Below are 23192 nucleotides of genomic sequence, written 5' to 3' on the forward strand. Positions count from 1 at the left end.
GCTTATTTAGTGCTCTATGTTCCTGTACAGAGGTATTTTGATGGATAGATTTATTTATTCCCATTAAAATACTGATGTCCTGATAAAGCAGAATGTTACCTCATGTTTTCCAGGGCAAATACTTCAGTAGCCAACATGAAATATGTGGGATAGATAGATATTTGTGAACACTATATTCACTTGCAAATTTTTGTAAACTACACTCCATTTGAAGGTTTAGTCAAGCTGGGGGATAATTCTCTCCTAATTGTTCTGTCTGCTTCTTGCTCATACACAGAGTTTCCTTTCACCAATTTAGTTCTGTCTTTCCATGTACCTGTTAGTGATTGTTTCAATCATGTATGGCTTCCCACAGACAGTAGAATTTTTTCCATCCTGCCTTCCTGCCCTGTCACTCCAGTCCTGTGTTTATCGCAAGCAGGATATTTGTTACATTAAGGAAACTTCTTGGATAAACTCAAACTTCCCCTCAGAAAAACATAGCACCTGCTGTCACAAAAGCAAACAGCCTGGTGTTGATGTGATCTCCACAGAGAGGCATCTGCAAATCCAAGGCTGCACCTGATTATGGAAAAAGAGCTAGAATAAAGAGGGAAAAAACCCCAAATTGGTGGGCTGGGGAGATGAGAATAAAGATGAAATTAGGCTTTAAAATGACTGCATATGCAGATATAGTTGTCTTAACCTACTTTCAATTGGAGATTTTCCTTATTTCTTCTATGCACATTTCCTAGTGCATAGAATAAATGTTCAATTAAAAACATTCCTTGGTCACACAAAATTAATTTTAATTCTGAAGAATTAGTGAATACCCCATTTGGTTTCTGTACCCTCCCTAATTTTGAAGGGAAAACCAAAAAAATGTTTACAGCTATAATTTTAAGAACCATTGCTGTTTTACTCTAATTACTGCTGTATTTTGTTATAACTGCCATGAGCCAGAATGAAGTATGCTGCAAGAAAATGCATTTGGTAAGTTCTCAGCTCATGCACCCTCTCCTACACTCTCTCACATGTTGCTGTGCATGTTACAGGCCTGGATTCCTCTGCCAATCTCTTTGTTATCAGTTCTGCAAAATTCTACCACTAATCTAAAGATGTAATAAAATACTTTATCTTAGCACTTCCCACATAGTGGCAGCTGCAAAATGTTGACTGGGCTCCATTTTTTGGAGTTTGAATGGAGACTAGTGGAAAATATTGATAATGTAAACATTCAGCAGACCTTTCAAAAAGTTATGATCATCCTTCCTAATAATAGAATACTTGACATGTCACACATTTAGCCAGGAGCTGTATGCAGTCATCTGTCACTCTGCAAATACAGCAGCCCTGGGTAGAACAGGAATGAGACAGAAATCATCTTGTGAAGATAGAACCTCTAACTCCTGCTTTTGTTTTACAACATGTACACGACAAAAAGCCATCTTGGGGTTGGTAAAGCATTCCCTGACAGGCCTTTGTCATGCAGTGTTTGCTCATGTTTTTTGAAAGTCCTTTAATTCCAAAGCAGCCTTTCCAGAGCCACAGAAGTGATACTTGGAGTTTATATCTTTTCTGATGTACAAAGTTCAGGGTTTAGAGTGGTCAATTAAACCAGAGTTGGTTTGGGTATAAAAGATAACCAATTTTGATAAATAACAATGAGTTCCTAATTTATTTTTCCATTGTAACTTCTTTTGGTTGATAGGAAATTATCTAAATCATACCAAGCATCACGAACAATTCTATAGAATTTGACAAATGCATACAGTTAATAAGTTTGAAGGACTCGACTGTGTAAGAACTGAAATGTCTTTTGACATCCAAGAGATGCTACAAATTGCAAGAAATAAGTTATTATTAACTATTGGTTGAACCACATTGCAACACTTTCATATCCCTTATATCCTATCCTGAAGCAGTCAGACACTTTACAGATTAAGACATTTTGTTATTCTTCTTTTATTAGCAAAAAATACCCAGGTATTTGATCAAAAGGACTTTGGGCTGTTTTTTTATGCAAGGATTTTCAAAATGCTGGGTTTTTTAAAGGACTGCATTTCTACAGGAATAATTTACTGCTGCAGTAGTTTTGGGAAGAGAAACATTAAACCTATTTGAGCCTTAATTTAATAAAGGTTTATATTTTCAGTTTTGATGAGTATTTTATAAGTTGTGGTGTGTGATCTCTACAGGAATATAAATTTTAAGTTTTTCTTCAGTTGGAGACACAAGGTGCTATTTTTTTTTAGTTTAATAATTTGAAAATTATCTAGTGTGAGAACACTGATAAGCATAGAGTTCTATTTAAGGACAAGATTAAAGGAGTAATTATAAAGATGCCCGTTAAAGACCAGCTCAGTTTCCTCTTTTCCAGGTTGCCGTGATTTGATTGTCCAATTATTATTTAAATTCAAATTAGTATTTACTCTGGTTCATTATTTGAGTAAGGACAGAGTTCATGTTGTCAGATGGCAGTACCAAACCATTATGAGAGGAGTTAAGGAAAGACAGATGGGAAAACACATTTACTTTCTTTGGTTTACAAGGCCTCTGTCCTTATATTTTCTAATTCATTTGTGCTTGGTTCATCTGTGTTTTCAAAACTCTACACATCATTAAGCTTTATAAAGTATGTTAGGATCTGCCACCCTTCTTGGAAAAGTACAGACTGCCTCTCAAGTGCCCTTCATGGCTGAGAAATGACAAGCCAAACATCGACTCCACGGCTGTTTTACCTGAAGGAGTAATCAAAAAGGAGGAATTAAATTTTAATCATTTAAAAAAACATAATTACTAATTTTTAATTATACACTAAATATACAGACACAGAACATGATAATGTCTGAAATTCAGGTGCTATTCTCGGAATTGCATCTTCAGATTTCTGTTTATTATAAAAGATGAGAAAGAGAAAGCAATTTACTTATGCTTGTGAGGTACCCAGCATGCCAGTTCATCTCCCTAATGTGAACAGCAGTGAAAACACTGCTTGTTTTGTCTTGAGAAGGCATCTTTAGATTTATTTTTAAAACAATGCATGATTTATCAGTGAAAGGTTCCTGCTTCTGACTATGTGTAATTTTTTAATTGCTAGTTTTTGTGCCATCTTCATCAGAATCCCTGCTGGCCTATCATATTATGGTTATACATTTAATTTGTCAAAAATCTCTATTTTCCTTATTTGGATATAGTTGATACTCTGTGAAACATTTTGCATACAGGAAATGCCCTGACTCTTTTGTTTAATATTAGGGACAGGCTTTGGGAATAGGGAGGTTTTAGCTGTGATTATATGTGTTCATGAAGGTTCATATGCCTTTATGTATTTCATTCAACATGAACAAAATTGTAACTGCCTCTAGTACCTTGTGATAATGCTGTCAAGAAGCATGCAGATTTTATTTAAAGCTTTTTTATTATTTTTTTCTTTCTATTTTTCTTTATGAAAATTAAAATCTGAAAAGATTGATGTAATAAGATAATTTTTCTCTGACTTGCTAATATCTTGTGTACATAATTATAGATTTCACTTTAAACTGTCTGGTCTCCTTGTCTGGGCAAAAACTGTAGCTTTTTCTCCTCTGTGACTCTGACTGTTTTGATGTCTCTTAAAAAAAACCCTGAAACAAACTACTGTTGCATAACACCCTGCTAAGAGGCAATTTCTGCAGGAATGAAATCTGTATTTTCCTGTGTCTCCTGTGTATGCAGCCTGTCCCCTGCCTCATCTCCCTTAGCATTTCATCATCACATCTGTAGTCCAAGTCATGCTCTTGGATGTCTTATGAAGACACCAAGCACTTTTTAGGAGTTGTCATCCCTAATTATTTACTGGAAAACAGGCTGAACATGGGAGATAAAGAAAGTGCTGCCTTAAAATGTTCCTGAACAGCCTGTAGAGCAGTGATGTTGGAAATGAAGAGCCGTGTCCAGGTTTCTGTTTTCAGAATGATGGTTTGAATGTTTATCTCAGGCATTTTTGATGAGTGCTCTACTCTGCTGCTTGGTCTAGAAACATCATTTCTTTTTGATCCAGTGCCTGCAGTCTGTGTCTGTGTGTCTGTGTGTAGTAGGTGTGCTCTAGGCACTCACAGCTGAGCAGTCCTTGTGGGAAATAAAGATGTGAAAATTCAAGGCTTATCCAGCATATGGATGGGAACTCAGGCCCAGCAGGATTAGTGCTGATGGCTCAGGGCTATAAACTCAGCGGCACAGCTTTAGGCACCACAGAAAGAGGTTGTTAGCATAAGTTTGATGTCACGAGACTGGAAATGTACTTTCAGACATTCAGTAGTTTTGCTCACCTTGCTGTTACCTGAAGGAAAAGCCAGGCTAAATCTTCTGATGCACCCAAGTCCAACAGCACTGCTAAATATCAGTTAATTTCTTTTGAGGCAACAGAAGCTTTTCAGTTTCTGTTTTCTGCACTCGCACTGTTTGTTTCTATAAACTGGCAGTGTGACCTTTTTTTCACAAGAGCATTTTGAATATAGTACAGCCTCCCATAAGAACATATTCCAAAGGAGGGTTATTTTTAAACAAGATGACATAGGCCCAGCATGCCACCCACAGGATAGCGCTTGCCCAGGAAATGTGGAACATTTCTGCAGTGATATAACTTGCCATAAAATATTAAATTTCATTTCTTTGTGGGTATTTTCTTTGAAAAGTGTTATTTCTGGTGTGACAGTCCATAAATAAACAGATTTGAAGAGCTTTTCTCTGAGATACTGTTAGCTTTTCATTCTTCAGGTTTTATCAACTGAAAATGTGTTTCCTCTAAGCATGCACAATACTTGCCCTGCTGTACAGTGCCAGGGTGTTGCAGATTAATTTTTGAGCACCCCACTGTATTTCTACTTTCAATTTCCCGTGTTCTCCTTGTGTCCAGAGAGTGATAGAGTTGTCCTCAGTAACACATATAAAGGCTAAAATGAGAATGCCTCACCAGAAAATACAGAAACGTACATTCTTTTCATGCTGAGAATGTTTATGGCAAGTAGTCCCTGAGGAGCTGTGATAGACAGGCTTTAGTTTGGGATTGGCCTAAGATTGTTTTATAGCTCTCAGCTGCTGTCTTTACCAGGACTAGGGATTTTCTTTGGGTCCAGCAGCACTGCTGTGAAACAAGGCATTAGACAAGATCTGCAGTACCTGTGACAGAAATTCTTTGAGATAAGAGATATAAAATAATATCAATAGAGGAACCTAATTATGTTATTGCAAAATCTAAAAATGTTCAGTTGATGGGATATGAAAAATGTGAAAACAGTAATAAAAAATTATTATTTTTCATATCTTCATTTCAAGGCTTTCAGAACTCCCTCCTAGTGTAGTAACGCTGCCAGAATGCAAATTCAGTTCTAGTCATAAAACTTAATAAAATGGGTAGCTTGTCAGTTTTATTTGATTGTTGGAAAGGGGAGTGCTTTAATAGGAAAAGTGGATTTTCACTCTGATGTGGAATTTACGTCTATCACTATTATTATACCTTTACAACTCAAATAATTCATTTTATTCTAGTGGCAAATGTTTTCATTACTCCATAGTTAATATAATATTTATAATAGCATGTAAATGTGTTTGAAATTGAATACCAGTATGCAGGTCCCTGTGTATGAATAAACAATTACTACAGAATAATTATTCTGTAAGTAAGAATGCTGTTAATATTCCATATTTGTTCCATGCCATGTTTCCTGAGTCATGCCACATGGTGGCCTAAATGTTGGATTGCAGATAAATTCTGTTAAGGTACTGTACAAGGCACAACATTCTCCTGTGCTTTTCCGTAGGGACCCAGAGCCATTCACTGCCCACTTCCTGGCGGGCAGCGATCCCGATTTCCTTGTGATGCCACAGGCTGGAGAACTTCTCCCAGAAGGCACTGTGGGAACCCATATAACAGTGGGATACAAGCCAAGGATGTATGGCAAGAAGCACACAGCAACACTGGTCATTGAGGTAAGCCTTCCCCAGATCAATCCACAAATACACCTCCAGGAGTGCCAGCAGGAGGAGAAATCCTGCACCAAAGAGCAGCACTAGAACACAACAGTGAATGTGCTGTGATTGTTTCACTACTCCTCACAGTGGACATGAGTAAAACTAAATTTTGAGAATTGACTCATTACAAGCTGGAAAAACATAACGCATTTTACACTGTATTTTACACTGTATTATATTGCATTCTAATTTCTATGTTATCCTTTTGCTGTCAGCACCAGAGGCAGATATTTACCTTCATATGTTTGCCCCAACTCCATAGACAACATGGCCTTCACAGAGAATCAAAATGATCCTGTTAAGAACTGGTGGAGAATATAAAATTAATTGAAGATGTGAAGCCTAGGTTGTTGATTTTAATTGTATTATACATCTTACAGGATCAAAGGCTCTAGAAGGCAGGTGCCAAACTGTAGAAGATAGAATTTCAGAGCACAAAGCCAGGAATAGCTCTTTTGAAGCAAGATGCAAAATAGACAAAAATTATTTGCAACCAAGTAGTCTGTGTAAGTCTGAAGGTCAGGAAACATTTGAAGACATGTATTTCTTCAGCAGTAAAAATCTCTCAGAAACTAATTTTCAAGTTTTAAGTTATTCTTTAGAAGGAATGTGTTGAAAACACACAGCAGGGGTGAACACCCCATATTCTCTATAAATCATGGTTTGTACTTCAGGTCTATTTACTGCATGCTGGTATTTTCAGGCTACTATATTAGAAGTGAAACAGCAATATTGATTTAAGAAATAAGATGGTCAAAACAAAGTTGATAAAAAGATGCATGGAAAACTGCTATAGTGTTTTATCTCTACAAGTGACAACTTGTACAGCAGTAAGAAATTAAAATCCTGGAAAAACAAGGTCCTTCAATCCCTCCTACTCATTTTCTTTTATGGTATTAGATGTTTGATTAATTTAATCTCTTTACATAAATAGCAGTGATGCTTATCACTCTTCCATTTGAAAAAGAAGGTAGATGACTGCATATATGCTGTGCTCTTTTGTATTTACAAAATGCTGTATGACAAAGCTACAGAGCTCAGAAACTTCTAATGAAGTTCTGGAACTGAACTCCCATTTTTGGCATGGCACATATAGAGGTACTAGCTATCCTTGTCCTTGGCTTAGCTTTCATCACTAACAAAGAGATTTAACCATAAATCTCTCTGGAATGGGACAAACACAATGATCAAAGGTTATTAATAGCTTTTGAAGAACTCAGGCAGTAATCCAGAATTTTCTTCTAGGAATTTATCAGTACAGATGGTCTTGGTCTAATTGGATTTTAAGCTATATCCACTCACACCTCAGTCTCTGGTTATGATCTAGGCAGACAGCTCTTAACATCTCCACCTCTGGTACTGTGTGTGGCTGCAGGAAGTCAGTTATTTATACATATTGCATATATATATTATAACGGATCACATCTTGTTGAATGTATTCTTGGACATTTAAAAATGCATCAAGGACTCTTGATACTTGCAAACATGTATTGGACCAACTCCATCACAGTCTTTTAGAGATATTTCTGACATTCTTATTCAAATTGCAGGATTAAGTGGTTTCAGTAATGTTTTGACGAGGCTTGTGTTCTCTTTGCTCTTTTTGGTAGCCCTTTTGTATACTCCAGACTTGCCCCTTTCTGCTCCACACAAGCTCTAATTCCTGCAGTTCTAATGGAAGTCAGAGCATCTGTGGCTGTGTGTGATTTGGCTGCTGTGCTCTCAGCACTGATCTGAAATAAGGTTTGATGACATGTTGAGAATACCTGATACTCATTTTTGCCTTTTGTGTTTGTTGAAATCATTTTCATTAGTGACCTGAGGGAGACAGACTTAATTAGATGTATTAAATACAAGCAGTATTAAATCACTCTTATTTGGGGAATAACAATGGAGGTGGTGAAATGCAATTAGTGTTGGACCCAACACTGAAGAACCTTTCTTGCATGTATCCTCTCTAGCCAATATATTGGCTGAGGCTTTGGGCTATTTTTAGGAGTGAAGAAGCTTCTTTTCTTTTGCAGTGCCTCTCTTCTGCTGCTGCTGCAATAAAGGACTACAGCACACTTGCTTTAAAATGTCTTTTGCATTTCTAAGGGTAAAGTCATAGTCCTAACACTAACATATTTTTATTATTAAATTCTTTGAACAGTGAGTAGCAGATTTTTAATTTTGGTGTGTTTCAATGAACAGTGGTAATTAAGCTGTAAATAGCAGAGATGGCAGTGTAAGTTCTTCAGTTTGTGTTCATCATTACAATTGTGTTGTAAAGGAAAAGGGAAGTTTAGGATTATGGAGAAAGATCCTACAATTATGTTTTTCTCATTTGTTTTAAACATTAAACCCAAATATTGTATGTACAATGTTTTTGTTTTGTTACCCTGCTGAGAACCCAGTGCTGAGAAGCTAATTAGCATTAACATATATGTTACAGTCGGTCTCTACCAGAACTTAATGTATACATTTTATTATCTGAATGTATATCTATAATTGAAATAATGTTGTCTAGTTTATATTTATGCACACAAATCAGGTACTTTGTGGGATATGGTGTGGATTCATTGAGCCTTTAATATTCACGAATACTTACAGTAGATTTTATTAATGGCAGGAAAGCTCAATTACTTTGCTGAAGCAGTTAAGGTTCTTTAGCCATCATTAAAACTTCTGTTCTCAGTCAACTGCATATCAAAACAACTAAAGTTAGAAAATTATTTAAATAGTTGCTAGGAATCTTAATTTTCCAGAAATGACATAGAAAATTATGTTAGAAATTTATGTAGATCAAAGAATGATCTACAAATATTATAGAAAGACAGTAAGGAAAATAATCATGCTTGTTTCTTTGAAAAAGCTTGTAGCTTTGAAGGAGGGCATCACAACCTAATTGAGCTACAGGCAAGAAACAGTGAAATGGTGCCTGAACAGCATTTTTAAATAGATATTTTTCCACAATCAAACTTCTAAATTTAAAATTGCCTTCATAAACAGGGAAGTTCTGACTGAAAAATAAAAAGCATTACCCCTAATAGTAAGTAAGTGAAGAGAGCACAGTCCTTAGATAAGCTGTAAAGTGCTGTGAGGAAAGAAGGGACTTCCTGAGCCACAGTGACATCCCAGAGCTGTGATGTGCCAGTCAGGCTGAGGCAAGATGCGGCTGGGGCAGAAATCATGGCCAGGAACAAGGTGGAGCATTCAGGAGGCTGGGAATCCTTGGAAAAAGGTGTATTCCTGTTGGCTTGCAGTTAATTTCCTTTTACTGTGCTGAATTCAGCTGGAGACCAGAGCAATTGCTTTGTAATTCATGTGTGAGACTTCTGAGATATTCTAAAGCAGAAGGCACACACAATAAGTCTTAAATGATAAAATAGGTGTCAGAATAAACCAGATTGCAGGTAACATTATCAAGCCCTCCAGAAGTCAGGCTTGTGCACCTTTATTACTGAATAATCACTAACTTAGCCTATGGAAGATAGCATATCAAAACCATTTGTCATGCTGTTCTGCAAATAAATGGTGCAGTGTGCCAACCACAGTACCCAGGTGTGGCTTCTCTAAACTTGTCTGTGCAAACTTGCATATCTTAACAGCAAACAGTACTGTTACATACTCAGCAGCTTGCTGAAAATATGTTCTGCCTTGTTCCTGGTAGATTTCTTAATTACCATAGTTTAATGTTATTTTAAATTGTATATTTTGAAAAGAATGAGCAAGGAAAAATGTAAGTAACTTACCAGAATTGAAATAGTTTCCCATTAGATAAGATATGTGTTGGTGTTGGCTTCAGTTTTATGATTAGAAGCAGAGTGCTGAATCAGTACTCAACATTTTTGATTCACAAGCATGAGGAAAACTTACTTTGCTTATTGAGACTTACAGTTCTGATAATGGCAAAAGGTGATAATAATGTGGGAATCTTTGCTCTATGAGGGTATTCAGACTATTGTCAGTCCTGGAGGATTTTGACTGTATAATGTCTAAGCAATAATGTGAAACACATTTGAACTGAAGAAGTCAATTAAATAAATTTTAATTATATCTGGAAATGTTCTCTAAGCTAAGAAAATTATTCTTATCCATCTTCTTCATTAGAAATTGGTTACAGCCTGGGTAGGCATTTATCTGCTTGTGGGACATGTTTTTTATTGCTTTGGGGTTTTTTCTCCCTCATTCCTTCACTTATTAACCATTCTTATCTTGATCCATGAGTTTTCTTGCTTTTGCTCTTCCCTTACACAGTACACACAAAGGTTTGCTTTAATTTCATTCTGTATACACTGATTGTAATCTGTCATTTTTTTTGTTTGTCACCACTGAAGTATAAATTAATGGCCAGGAAATATTTGATGCACTACCTGTAATTTGTTGTGTTTTAACTTTTTAGGAAGTGTTGCAAATTTTATTTTTATTTTTCTGGGTTAACACTATTTGAAAGCTAATTGGAATACAATGTTCCTTGAAATTCTTGATCCTTGCTCCCAATCCAGTTTTCTAACACAAATTTCTTTGGCAGTTATTTACCATGTACTTCAGTAACACTTCCAGCCTACAGTGAACACCCGTGGATAATCTGTGTTTTGCAAATTAATCCTATGAATCATGAGCCATCAGTAAAAATGGGTTGGATACAAAAAAAATAGCCTTTTATATAAATTATTTGGTGACTTTTACAAGTATTGGCTGAATAAATTCCTTCATGAACATTACTCAGTCAGCCATCAAGATGATTAAATGACTTACTTGAATAGCTTATGTTATTTAGTGAGAAGTGGCAGTGTGTCTTTCATTTTTTAATTGTTAAAAACATTTTTCAGAGAGATTTAGTTCAATAGATGGCCATTACTCCAGTCAGGTGAGCCAAATTGTTATTCTCTTCACATTTTGATTCAGGAATGTTGAGGTTTTGAAAAAAGAAAGTCATTCATTTCAACAAGAAATCCTCCCTCAGATTGTCAAGGACATTCAGAATATGATCTGGTCTTTCTTCTTAAATTGCGTGTGAAATAGGCCTAGATATGCATCACAGGGAGCCTGGATTCTTAACTACCTGGGTTTATATCAGATATATCTTCTTAACAGAGTTTCTCTTTTATAATTCTGTTCTAGTCATAGTACAGATTACAGCAGATTTGATACCTTCATCTTTAGACTTTGTTACTATCAGAGCTAGTATTAGAATTATTCTAAATTTGACCCAATAAACTGCACTGCCTTAAAAATAGGAAGAAGATTTGGGAAATTTTGGCCCACTTTTGAGGCAAGTAAATACAGCTTGTAAATAAAATATTCTATCATAATTCTGTGGTCATATGTAGCTGACCTTTGGAAGTCTCTCTCTCTCTCCTCTTCAGGATTCCAGAAAAGTCTGAAACTGTGATGATCTGTGTTTTCCTTTGCTGTGACTTGTCTGACCTGGAAACCCAAAGCAGCAGCTTTGATGCAGTTGCATGGATTTTGAAGTTGACTGACTTGCTCTTGCTGCAGTTTTCATATTGGTTAGAATAGTTACTGTAGTTAAGCTGTACAGACTTATCCCAAAAAAAATACTTATGGCTTCAGCAGCTCTTAAAAACCCCAATATTGTGCCCTTGGAAATTAAGTATTCTAGTAAAATGGACATTTGTGTGTGTCTAAGGTTTACTGAAAATTACTTAAATCTAGGTTGCCTTGAAAATTACTGATTTCATGGTTCTAATGTGAAACAAAAAACCTCAAGTTACGGTGAGGATTATTGTCACCTTTCCATGTGTGTGACACTCATTTCCCCTTTAGCCCAAAATGCTGAGCTGACACAACAGTATTTTTTTTCAGTTAGAGTACATAAATGCCCAATTTTTTCACAATGACTGTCTCCAATTGTCTTGGATGATGGCACTTGATTTACAATAGACGAACTGCCATAGTTCAAGATGAGATATTAGGGTGGAGTTTTTTGTTTTATTGCCCTTTTATTTTTCTTCCTTTTAACGTGATGAATTCTACCTAAAGGTTTCATGTCATAACACCCATATTTTCCCCACTGAAGCCAATGAGTTTCCATCAGGGAAATATCAATGTCTCCTGCTACAGAACACCTGACACAGCAACAGAATAGGCAGCTTTTTTTTGGCAAGTCAAGCCCAAACCCTCTTTTTTCACTGAGCATACAATCCAGGCTATTTCTGTAGCAAACAGGAAATTAACAAAAGGTTATTACTACCCAGAAGTCTCTATCTATTGTTTGATGCTGATGATAAATGAAGTTGAGAGATGGCATAGCCCACTATTTTTGTCTAAATCCCCCTATTACTAATACTATAGGCAGTCAAGTCGCAATATGTGTGAATTTCATGAACAGAAATTATTTTTTTTAGTAACGTGCTACTTGGTTTTAATCACTGGCTGAAACACCTTTCAGATCTTTTCTCTGACCTTGAAATAATCCATGAGACTTGCACACAGCAAATATGACCCTGAGGTTAAATTATCTTTAAAGTAAATTGCTCATCTGCTCTATTAAAGAAAGATAAACCATTTCATTTTGTACTGAAGTTAATAAAATAATGAGCTAACTTTGGAGAAACACTTACTTTTGTTAAGTGACAGCTTTATCTTTGGATTTAAGATACTGATGTTGGTTCATGTCACACCTGCTTTTGCTGAATGTTACCTTTACAGACAGTAGAGTTAACTAATTCATTTCACAGCATTAAATAAGGCTGAGAATAAAGATAAGTTAATCTGCCTGTTTTACACAGAATAATACTAAATTTAAATTAGATTTTGATTTAATAGAATACTAATAAAAATTTCGAAAAATTATGTATGTATGGTAAAATATCTACTGAGTTCTCATTTATGAATCTTGTTGGAATAAGGTGAATCATTCAGCAGACATGATGTAAAATCAGTACTGCCAATTTTCAAGTAGAGGTTTCTTTAAAAATACACAGCAAAAAACCCACATGTATTCCTTCAACATTGGTGCAGAAAAGTATAATTATTAATTATACTTTTTTCATATATTATATAAATTAAAAATATATATTTTTAGTTAATAAAATATAAACTACAATTAGAGATTCATATGATGATGGCATTTAGGAGCTGTAAGTGTATGCAGTATATCTGTGAAATAATGTAAATGCTCCATAAGTGCACAGCAGAGAACAAAGCCTGAGCCAAAGAGTTTATGGTTTAATGTTCTGAAACTTCTTTTTGTTGAATATCTGCAATATAAATTCAAACCTGCTTGCAATGATACTCCTTAAATATACTTTAGAACTGAACAGGGTAACAATTAGAATGACAGGAAGAAGCATATGAAAGATAAGAAAGATAAACATAATAGAGTCAAAATTTTTCAGTGGCAAGTATAAAACTGATGTAAAAAAACTTAATGAAGTCAAGGAAACATTTTATCATGGTTTTTTTCCCCCTCTTCTGTGTGTTGCTATAAATATGGGATGACTCTACAGAAAGCTGGAGGTGGAGAAGGTTGACTGCTCATCTCTGTGGCTTTTGTAGTGCTTTACCTAGACCATTATTAATTGAGAGAATGCAATAAATAACAAATATACACACAGTGTGCTTTGGAGATCGTTGATAGCATTTATGATGTGTGAAAATTTGTCCCCATTTGTGTGGGTATTGTGGCACGTCTCTATAAGCCAGATCTCATTGCGGTGCTGGCATGCCCAGCAGCAAAGCAGGAGCAGAGGGGTCACACTGTAATGAGCAAATGTGCCACGAACCCAGCCACACTGAGGGAAAAAACACATGAGCTTTGAGGGTTGACTGTTGCACTGTTTTCCAGATCAATTTGAGAGCATATCAGCCTTTCTGACCTTTTGCTTCCTCAGATGAAAAATGACCCTGATGTTAGGTGTAACGCTTCTATCTACAGTTGATTGTTCTAAGGATTAAATTAGTTTTAAATGGGAGATGAATTACATGAAGTACAACTCCTGCTGTAATGATAAAACTGTGTGACTGGAAGCAGCAGAGAAAGGTGACCCTTTGAGCTGTGTCCCTGTAGTTCAACACAGCAGGAGAGCACCAAAGCCCTGCTCTGGAACCACAGCCAGCACATCTGTGTGATTGCACTGCTGTGTCCTGTGGAAAGGCAGACCTTGGGAATCTGGAAATACTTATTTCATGTGACTCCCCTGCTCTGAGGCTGCAAAGTCAGAGAGTCTGGTATGTTCTGTGTACTATGTTCATGCTCTATGTTCGGTATAAAAGCCAAATTTCACTTGTATGAATATATTTTAATAGACCTATATATGCCATATTTTTTACTCAGTCTTCCCCTACTAGTTTTATCTCAGAAGCAGAAAGAAAAGCCCCCAACATGAAACCTGGGATTTCCAGTCTTAAGTGTGAGGGAATTGATGACAGTCTATGCCTAAAGTGGGCATGCAATGCTTTGTCCATTTGCATAATACAAAGCTGGACATAACGACACAATTATTGGAGAGTTTGCAATATCTTTTGGGTTTGTAATATTTCTGTTGTTAGTTTGTAGTTTTGTGGGGTTTTTTTTTAAAAAAAAAGGAGAAGAGAAAACTGAAGCCCAGGAATATACCTTTTTCCAGATGTAATGATAGGAAAGTGCTAAAGACTTGGAATAAAGACCTGCTTTCACAAATTAAGGTGATACAGTATGAGAGGAAAATGGTTGGAAGATCTGCAAAAGTTACACGAGTTTTTAACGACCAAAATTCTGTTTCAGGACACAAACAAAGCGTGGGAGGTAGACATAAGTATACCCTTAATACTCATAGAAATAAAAGTCCTTAAGCGCGGAGAGGTGGTATATGTAGAAAGAATAAGGACCATGTACTCAGGAAGTATCAAGTTTTCAAGCATTACAAGACATGACATGGAAACCTATGTTCCATTCCTAGAGACCAGTTATAAACACAGAGCAAATGAAGAGTGTCATTTTCAATCCACATAAATATGCCTCCAACTAGAGATTCCAACATGAAGCTTCAATTCTCTTGTGCATACTCTGAATCCTTTTCTCTTAGTTTTGTTAATTCTTTTAATGTGGAAATTCCACCATTTGATAATACCATTATTACAGACAGCAGAGCTGCAAGTGAATCCTATGGAATAAACCTGAGTTTATGTTGTAGTATGGAACAGTTACCTTTGAAAAACATTCAGAGCACTTTGAAGAGCATACAGACCTGTAGGATTTACTAAATAAAAAAGGAATTTTAGATCAGCCAGGGAAGGTAAATTTCTCATCTTTATTATGACTGGTCCTGAATAAAGTTAAATGTGATTTCAGTCCTCTGTTCCAGGAGCACAATTCTCCTTCTGTGTTATTCCAGTACATTACATGGGAATGGATAAGTATCTTTTGAAATCAGTGTTGCTTCTTAAATCACTGACAAATTTTCAAGGTGTCTGATGATTGAGAGGTTTTTTTTTTCTTTCTCTGTTCATTATTTTCAGACACAATCAATGCAGTGGACATATGTAATCAATGGACTTCCTCCACAGAGTGTACCACCACCAACAGCAGCAAAAGTAGTTTGTACCAGCAGCTACATAGGATCAACCACAGTCCGACAGCGCAATTTTGTACGTGAAAATCTGAAACTTACAACCACTGGAGCATCCTCACCAATCAAAGGGGCACCTTTGGTCCTTAGGAAGAAACAGAGAAAGTTATGATCTGTTAATTTTTTGGTGAGAGAACAAATAAATTCTGCAGATAAAAAAAAAAAAATAGGGTTTGTTAAATTTTTTTAAAGCAGCTATAGTATGCATGGATTGTATGTTTTAAATGGAAGATTCAGAGTGCCTGAGCCCTAGTAATATTCCTATTTTTCTATAAGGGACTTTGGATGCCTAACAATTTCTGTCATACAGATCTCAGAAAGTTCAGAGAAAAAAAGCTTGAGTTTAAAAAAAATACATCTGAAGACTGAGTAACTCAAACTAATGCTCTGCTTTCTAAGGGATATTGGTTTAATAAGACTGTAATAGGAAGTTTCAGTGAACATTCTGTGTGACATTCAGCACATTACACCCATGCCAACCAAGCAGCAATCCCTGATCTTTTCCACAAGAAAATCCTTACCCAAAGATTGCAGTATTTTGCTAAGGTGAAACATGGTTGTGTGTCGTATGTCCAGAGATTGAATGCCTTTCAGATTCTCTTGTTTTGGCAAATTTCACTAATTAGGGCATCTTTACTGTGTATAAAACAACAATTCTGTTTTATTCATCCCATAAAACTTCAAATCTTAGATAATTATACAAAGCATAGAAGTGAAATAAAGTGTCCTGCTGCAGTAATTTTATGTTAGGTATATTTTACAGAGTGCTTTAGAATATTGAAGTATAGAAGGCTATGAGAAGTCAGTGAGGAATGGAGACAGATTTTTATTTTTTTTCCTCCAATAAACAGATCAGAGGTGCTATTCTTAATGTGTTTCTATTTCCATTCTTTAGAAGGGAATTCAGGCTTTCTCTGCTTTTGATATAATGTGGAAAATTAGATCTATGCAGACATGCTTTGTAAGATCATTGGATGGATAACTCCTGCCTCCTTTCTCCATTGAGATAGTTTTTCCTGATTTTACTAACAGATCATAAATTGTATGTGTGCCTTTATTTTGATGGCAAAATGTACTTTGACAAAAAAATGGCTTGGCACAGATTAAGTGTCTTCTTGGCTCCAATACAGAATGAGCATCACTGCTCAGGAATGGGGAGTCTGAGAACAACCTATGTAGGTCAGTGCAAATGAGCACCAATAAAACCCTTTTACTGCAATGTGCTTGAGGATTTTGTTTATGCCACACATTTTTAGAGAAGCTATTACAGAAAATGTTGGGAACACATAAAACAGCAATGGTGCTGTTTAATATCTCCTTCTAAATGCAGGGTGCCCCATTTTGGTCAGAAACCAGGTAACCTGAAGTGAGAATAAAATCAGCTTTGTAAATTCAGTACACAACACTGGAAAGATACTGTCCATACTGATATTTCTAGAAGACATGGAGAAAGAAGCTGTTACAATATTTATCTTAAATGCTGCTGAGACCACAAATGCAGCTGGATTTCATAGGAAGGGTCTATCTGCATATATAAATGAAGCAACTATTTCTCTGACCATAAGAAATCAGAATTTATGGATCAGCAATGGTTTCACAGCTAATGATTGGTGTTCAGGAAATATTTCAGTGATACTTTTTCATAAAAGCTTTGTTATCCTTGTTTCACTCTTTTAAAGTTATGCTTTCCTATTTAAAATGGAACTTTTTTGCAAGATGCACAAAATTTTGTAATTCTAAAAGAAATGGATTAGCAGGTGGTGTAGAGGTGAATCACTTAAAAATTACATGCTGCTCACTCCAGAAATTTCATGCCCAATTTACTTGCCTGCACTTGCTGCTACATGTAGTAGATTTTCAAATTCCATCATACATCTAAACCTTTTAAAAATCTATAGGAAAATTTGCAATAAAATAATGCCAGAGGGGTGTTTTCAAAGGAACAATTTAATTGTATTATATATTTTAAAAGGGATTAATGCATAATCTGTGCTTTCTGGACAAAATTATGTGGTTTTTTTCAATGTGTACAAGGTCACTTCTGAGCTGTGTAAGATATGCCATTGCCAGCTGAACTTGGACCTAATATAAAAATGTATTTTTCTAACTTCTTATAGTTTAAACAGAACTAAGCATATTTCTTCTGATATTAAGAATACATTTGCAAAGGTGATTTAAAGAAAGACCATTTGAGCTGTGTGGTTGTAACATCCACAGTGTTTTACATAATATCTTCATGCATTTATGGATTATAGTGACTATATAAACTATTAAAAATAAATTTCTTTTTGCTTCCTAGCTTGATAATTTCCACTTCCATCACTGAGGTGACTGTATTATTCATAATGCAAGGGCTAATTCCAAGTATATCTCTTAAAAACCAGTTTCTAAGCAGCAGCACGGGAAGATTTCCAGAATGATAACTCTTATTCATTACTTGCTTCCTCCTTTTTACTAGAATTACTGAGCCATTTTGAAAATATTAGTGTTTCAACTCCTGGAAGGAAAGGTTTGACATGGGAAAAGATTACAAAATGCTGGGTTTTTTACTTAAAGATTTCACTTCAAAGCTTTTGGACACACCATTAAATCTGAGCTGCAGAACCGCTGGGCAAGCTGCTCACCATCACCCTGCACCCTAAAAATGTAATCTGCAGAAGAATTCAGCTGGTGGAGATAGAGCTAAACACAATTGTTTCAGTCAGGGCTCAGGTCTGGAAAAAAGCAGCCCAAATGATTTAGCTTTGAATTAATTCTAAATTACTATTCATTATCATAATCTTCTTACAACACGATGGGAGAGAATGAACACAGCCTCGAGTTACAGTTTTTGAAGATGCCCTCACGATGATTTCTGTGCCCTAATGCCACATCAGGACAGCCACTATCAGAAACTGGTAAAAAAAACCCAACCCAACATGTTGTTTCTCCACATTAGAGTACCTATCAGGATCCTTTTCTTCTGAAAAGGATGAAAAAAGGAGCTTTCCCCTTTGCATTAATCTGTGTAGGCCCAGCAGAATCTCAGGGAAATGGAGAGGTATTGGTTATTACTGTAAATAATAGCTCTTAATTTCTCAATGCTAATATCAGTTAGTGATCTCAAATTACTTCCACTGACCTACTTATATATTTTAATTTATAGAAATACCTAATTCATAAAACACAAGAAGTTTTTCAAAGTCAATATTGCACTTATGGCCAAATATCTTAATCATAGTGTTATGTGCCACACACGAGTCAGCTGTGCATTGCTTGCTGGTGGCTTAGCAGAAACACAGGTTGTCTGACCAGTGTAGTCACCATGTGTTTATTTATATTTCTTCCTCCCTTCTCTCTCTGTCTCCCTATAATGATTCATCTATCAGAGTAATTAAAACTAGGATTAAAACCTTACAAAGCAACATTATTGTGTAGTACAGAACTTGTGACTTTGGGAATGAGGTCTACATTTAAATTTATTGTTAAAGTACCGTGCGGCTTTTGCAGCCGTTGAGCTCCTGATTTTATGTGACGTGTCCAGAAGTGGAGACCATCTGCCCTAGGGGCCTGCAGGATTATACAGTCAGAGAAATGCCTTCAAAGCAGTACAAAGCAATTGAGTTTCTCATTGTTGGATGTTTGGCTGAGCTTTACTTGGCATAATGCACACAGGAGAATGACACAAGGGTACGTGGAGATGCCATTAGCAGCTCAGCTTGGAGAGGGTTTTGCACAGATTTCAGGATGGCTTGTTCTGCTCATGTCTGGCTCAACACGGTATCAAATGACACTCGAAGGCTGTTTTATACCTGATCTGTCTCACAAGATATAAAAAGGTTTTAAAGTACCAAAACTGCCCATCAGAAATAATAGGAGCCTAACATTACCTCCTGTGCCAGTGCAGGTTTTGTCTGAGTCAGGAGAATGGGGAGATAGAGGCTGCTTTAAGCACAGAAGGTGATCATGATCAGGTAAGAAGCCCACTGGGGCACGGTGCCCTATCCATTCCTGCTGCAAGGAAAGGGATTCTTTCAATGCAGCTCTTTGGGACTGAAGCCAGGTTAGCAGAAGACAAAATGCTGAACCAACAACACTCTTACTTCGGTGAAATACCACAGCAGCAGCCAAATCTGAGCAGGCACCTTTTTCCTCTTTGATCACAATCCCAAACTACCAGAAGAAAGTTCTGACTTACCCTGCAAACAGCAACCATTGAAGAAAAAACTGCTGTATATTAATAGATATTCCTAGGAAGAAGGCTTAATATTTAGAATAAGAGAGAAAATCCCTGGCTTAGCCTTACTATTTATTTGCTTGTGAGGCATTTCATAATTTTATTTCTCCCTGCAGTGACTGCTCATTCTAAAATAAATGACTGAATGGTGCTTTACTGCTGACACAGATCACAGTTTGTTGCTAATGGAATGTTAACTGCTTTTTAAGTAACTCTGAATAAACCTACTGATCCATAGAAGATTCATCTAAAAAGGAATCCAATTCATCTGCCAGCTTTTCTGCTTCCACTGTCATGAAACATATTTTTCTGCAGTTTACTTTACTGCAGTTATTGCAATATTGGTAGTGTCAGATTTCCTGCAGTAGGATATTTTACATTTTGAGACCATGGCATGATGACAATGTGGTGAAGTCATGGCAGGACATTGATGCCAAGGTCACTGCACAGAAATCTGTCTTAAAATCACTGCTTGGTGGCTAGGGAAATAAACACTTGGGTCAAGGACAATCTTTGACCTTTTATTTCACTCATTATCCCAGGATTAACCTCCTTTCTGCAATACCCAGTTTCTCCTGGCAAAAAAATTAAAGAAACCTGTCAGTGGAAAACCTGACAACTCACTGCTCATCCCACCGTACGAGTACGCAGCAGGTGTCAACAAACCAGTCTGGCACAAGTTTTAAGTGACAAAATAAAATCAGATGTATCAAGAAGGGTAAGGCAACAAAGTAAAATCCTGCCACTTAAATGGATAGTGTTGATGTTCATCACATGAGACCCAATTTACCAATCTGTAGGAAAATCAAAGGCCCAGATTTCCCGTTCTCTATAAGAGGTTTGCAGGGTGCCTTTGCTGCAGCCTACAGGGCTGATATTGTCATTCTGAGGTGGGAAGGGTGGCTGTGTCCTGACTCCATGTCTCCTTCAGTCCTCAGTGTTTTCATATAACACTGAAGTGCAAAAGTACATTGCAAATCAATGAAACCTGCAGTTGCCATTCTCTGTAGTGAGAAACCTTCAACTCTCCATTCCTCTGATCATTTTTTGTGGCCCTCCTCCAGACTCACACCAACAGGTCTTTGTCTTTCTTGAGAATTTCAGAGCTGGAAAATCAACCAATTCCCCCATAAATATAATGACTGATTCTTGGGATACAGCATTTAATGTACTGGGGACTCCTGTCAACAATCTGAAATGTCTTTGACTGTTTAATATCAATGGAGAAAACAAACCCAAAACCTCTATGTCAGCAATCATATTAATTCCATTTAGGAATAGCTCTCTGTAATATGTGGTATATTATAGAGTTAAAAAATGTTAAGTATCTAAAGTAAGAAAAAAATAGTGATTATTTTTATTCCTCGAAATGTAAAATAAATGTATATTTGTGTTAGCTCTGCACCTGGAAAGTCAAGCTGAATGTGCAGGGAGTTAGGTGTGTGCTTCTGAATTCAGAGCATACATGTGAGTATTGGGTTAAATACATGGTAAATATGTGAGCAGCACTGACTCAGCAGCCTTCCATTGCTCCTGGCATAAACTGTTGCATTCAAATGTAAAACTTTTGACTTTAAAATGCTTTTCTGAGCCATGCAGCCATGTGGCTAATGTTAATTGGTGCTTCCATTCCATTTATCATTGTCTTATTGCTGTCCTAATATTTGCTATTTAAAAAATAAATAAACAAAGAATAATTAAAGAAAGAAAAACCAACAACCCCAAACAAAAACAAGGTTACCCAGCCTATATCTGAGTCTTCCTGTGCTCAGCTACCAGTTATTCACTTAAAAGTAGTTCATATTGAACCTGAATCTAAATTACATAGAGGAGATAGTGTGAAGGGGATTCAGAGACAAGCAAACTCACAGCTACAAAATTAAACCTTCATGGTAAAGAAATCTTATGGTATAGAAATGTTTTCTAAGGAAACTTCCTATCCCTCCGAGAACAGTATCTACTCACAGTGGCTGTGATCACTGCCATATCAGAGATTAATTGCTAGATGGGATGTGCTGTACTGAAACACAAATCATCTGCAGAAACACTGGATTAGCTCATTAAAAAATGTTATTAATTAGGGGTGCAACATCTGTAAGAGTTTGGTCATTTGCAGGTCAGGGGAGTCAAAGTGCCCGAGTTCAGTGGCAAGAGGGGGCTGGAATTACAAAAGCTCTCCATGCTCCTACCTCAGACCATGGAGGACAAAAAGCTGCACTGGAGCTGCCTGGAGTTCCCTCCCCCTCTCTCTCCCCCTGTGCTGTGATGCTTCAGCTGCCAAGATCAGCTGCAGTGTTTAAGCCAGAACTGTGCTGCTGTAAATAAGAGAGAACAGCTGGGGGATATTGCCACTGGGGGTCCCATGGCTTTAAATATAATCAGTTCATGGTCCGATATAATCCTTATCTTAACTTTCAGAGTAGGCTGCAAATTATCTCTGCACCTTTCCCCAGGTTTGTATTAAAAGGAATAAATTACAAAGAGAAAATTTGCATTTAGCTTACTTAGCTTGCTCATGATAGCTGATAGTGAATTGTGATGTTGCTCTTGGGAGATTTTTCCTATCATCTAGTGCATAGAGAATGATGGTTGGCTGCAGTTCCTATCACTTTTCAAAATGTAAAAAACAAAATAAATTACTTGAATATTAACAGAGAGGATCAACAACCGAATCACATAGATTATCAGTGTCTGAATTAATGAGATAAAAGCAGCATGAAGAGGGAAATATGAATGTAATGGCCTCACTGAAATTATTTGGGAAGAGAAAAGTGAGGAATAGTTTCACCTTAAAGAAAGTAGAACAAGTGATCTGGCACAGAAAACTGACAAGGTTATGGGGGATTATTTAAACTAGAAACAGGAGGAAAAAATCAGCAGGTGTTGAGGAACACTTGAGCCAGTCACAGACATCTGCCAGGACTGTCAACCCTATGACAGTATCTCTGTCACAATGTAAGAAGTATGAAAAATTATGGTGAAACTAGGGGAAGGAACAGTGCAGATCCCAGCAGTCCATTAAGGAAGTTCAGCCAAAGAAATTGTCCAACAATAAAAAGAAATAAATACCGAACAGTTCAAATAGAACTGATAGGAAGAAACAAACTAAAAACTGTATCACCAAGGAATAGTACCTTGAGAGGACTGTTGTAGTTCTGGCTGTAAAGTAGAAAAGACAGAAAGAATATCCCTTAACTGCAGTGCAATGCCATGGCACTCCCATAAAAATAGATTGAGAGAGCGTTTGGAGGGGAAGAGGCCAGGAAGGATGAGGGTGCAAGAACCCACAACTCCCAAGAGGGAAAGCACTTTAAGAGTGTAACACCACCAGCTGCTGGCTCGCAAGAAACCACACTGCATTCACAATGATGAAGAGATGCAATTAAAAGAACAAATACTCCCCCTCCCCCTTAAATCAAACACACCTG

At 36.6% G+C, this 23192-nt stretch overlaps 1 protein-coding gene across 1 annotated transcript in view; it reads left to right on the plus strand.

The window, feature by feature from the left end:
* CFAP47 (cilia and flagella associated protein 47) overlaps positions 1 to 17867 on the plus strand; it is a 270533-nt gene extending 252666 nt beyond the window's left edge. The window contains exons 63-64 of the mRNA XM_042035463.1: positions 5781 to 5949; positions 15439 to 17867. Of these exons, the coding sequence (XP_041891397.1) occupies positions 5781 to 5949; positions 15439 to 15660 (391 nt within the window). The 3' untranslated portion in view covers positions 15661 to 17867. The remainder of the gene's footprint in view (positions 1 to 5780; positions 5950 to 15438) is intronic.
* Positions 17868 to 23192: the final 5325 nt, after the last annotated feature.

This window comes from Corvus kubaryi, unplaced genomic scaffold (assembly GCF_017639235.1).
Source record: "Corvus kubaryi isolate FWS band 111438036 unplaced genomic scaffold, C.kubaryi_AGA036_p1.0 133, whole genome shotgun sequence".
Classification (NCBI taxonomy): domain Eukaryota; kingdom Metazoa; phylum Chordata; class Aves; order Passeriformes; family Corvidae; genus Corvus; species Corvus kubaryi.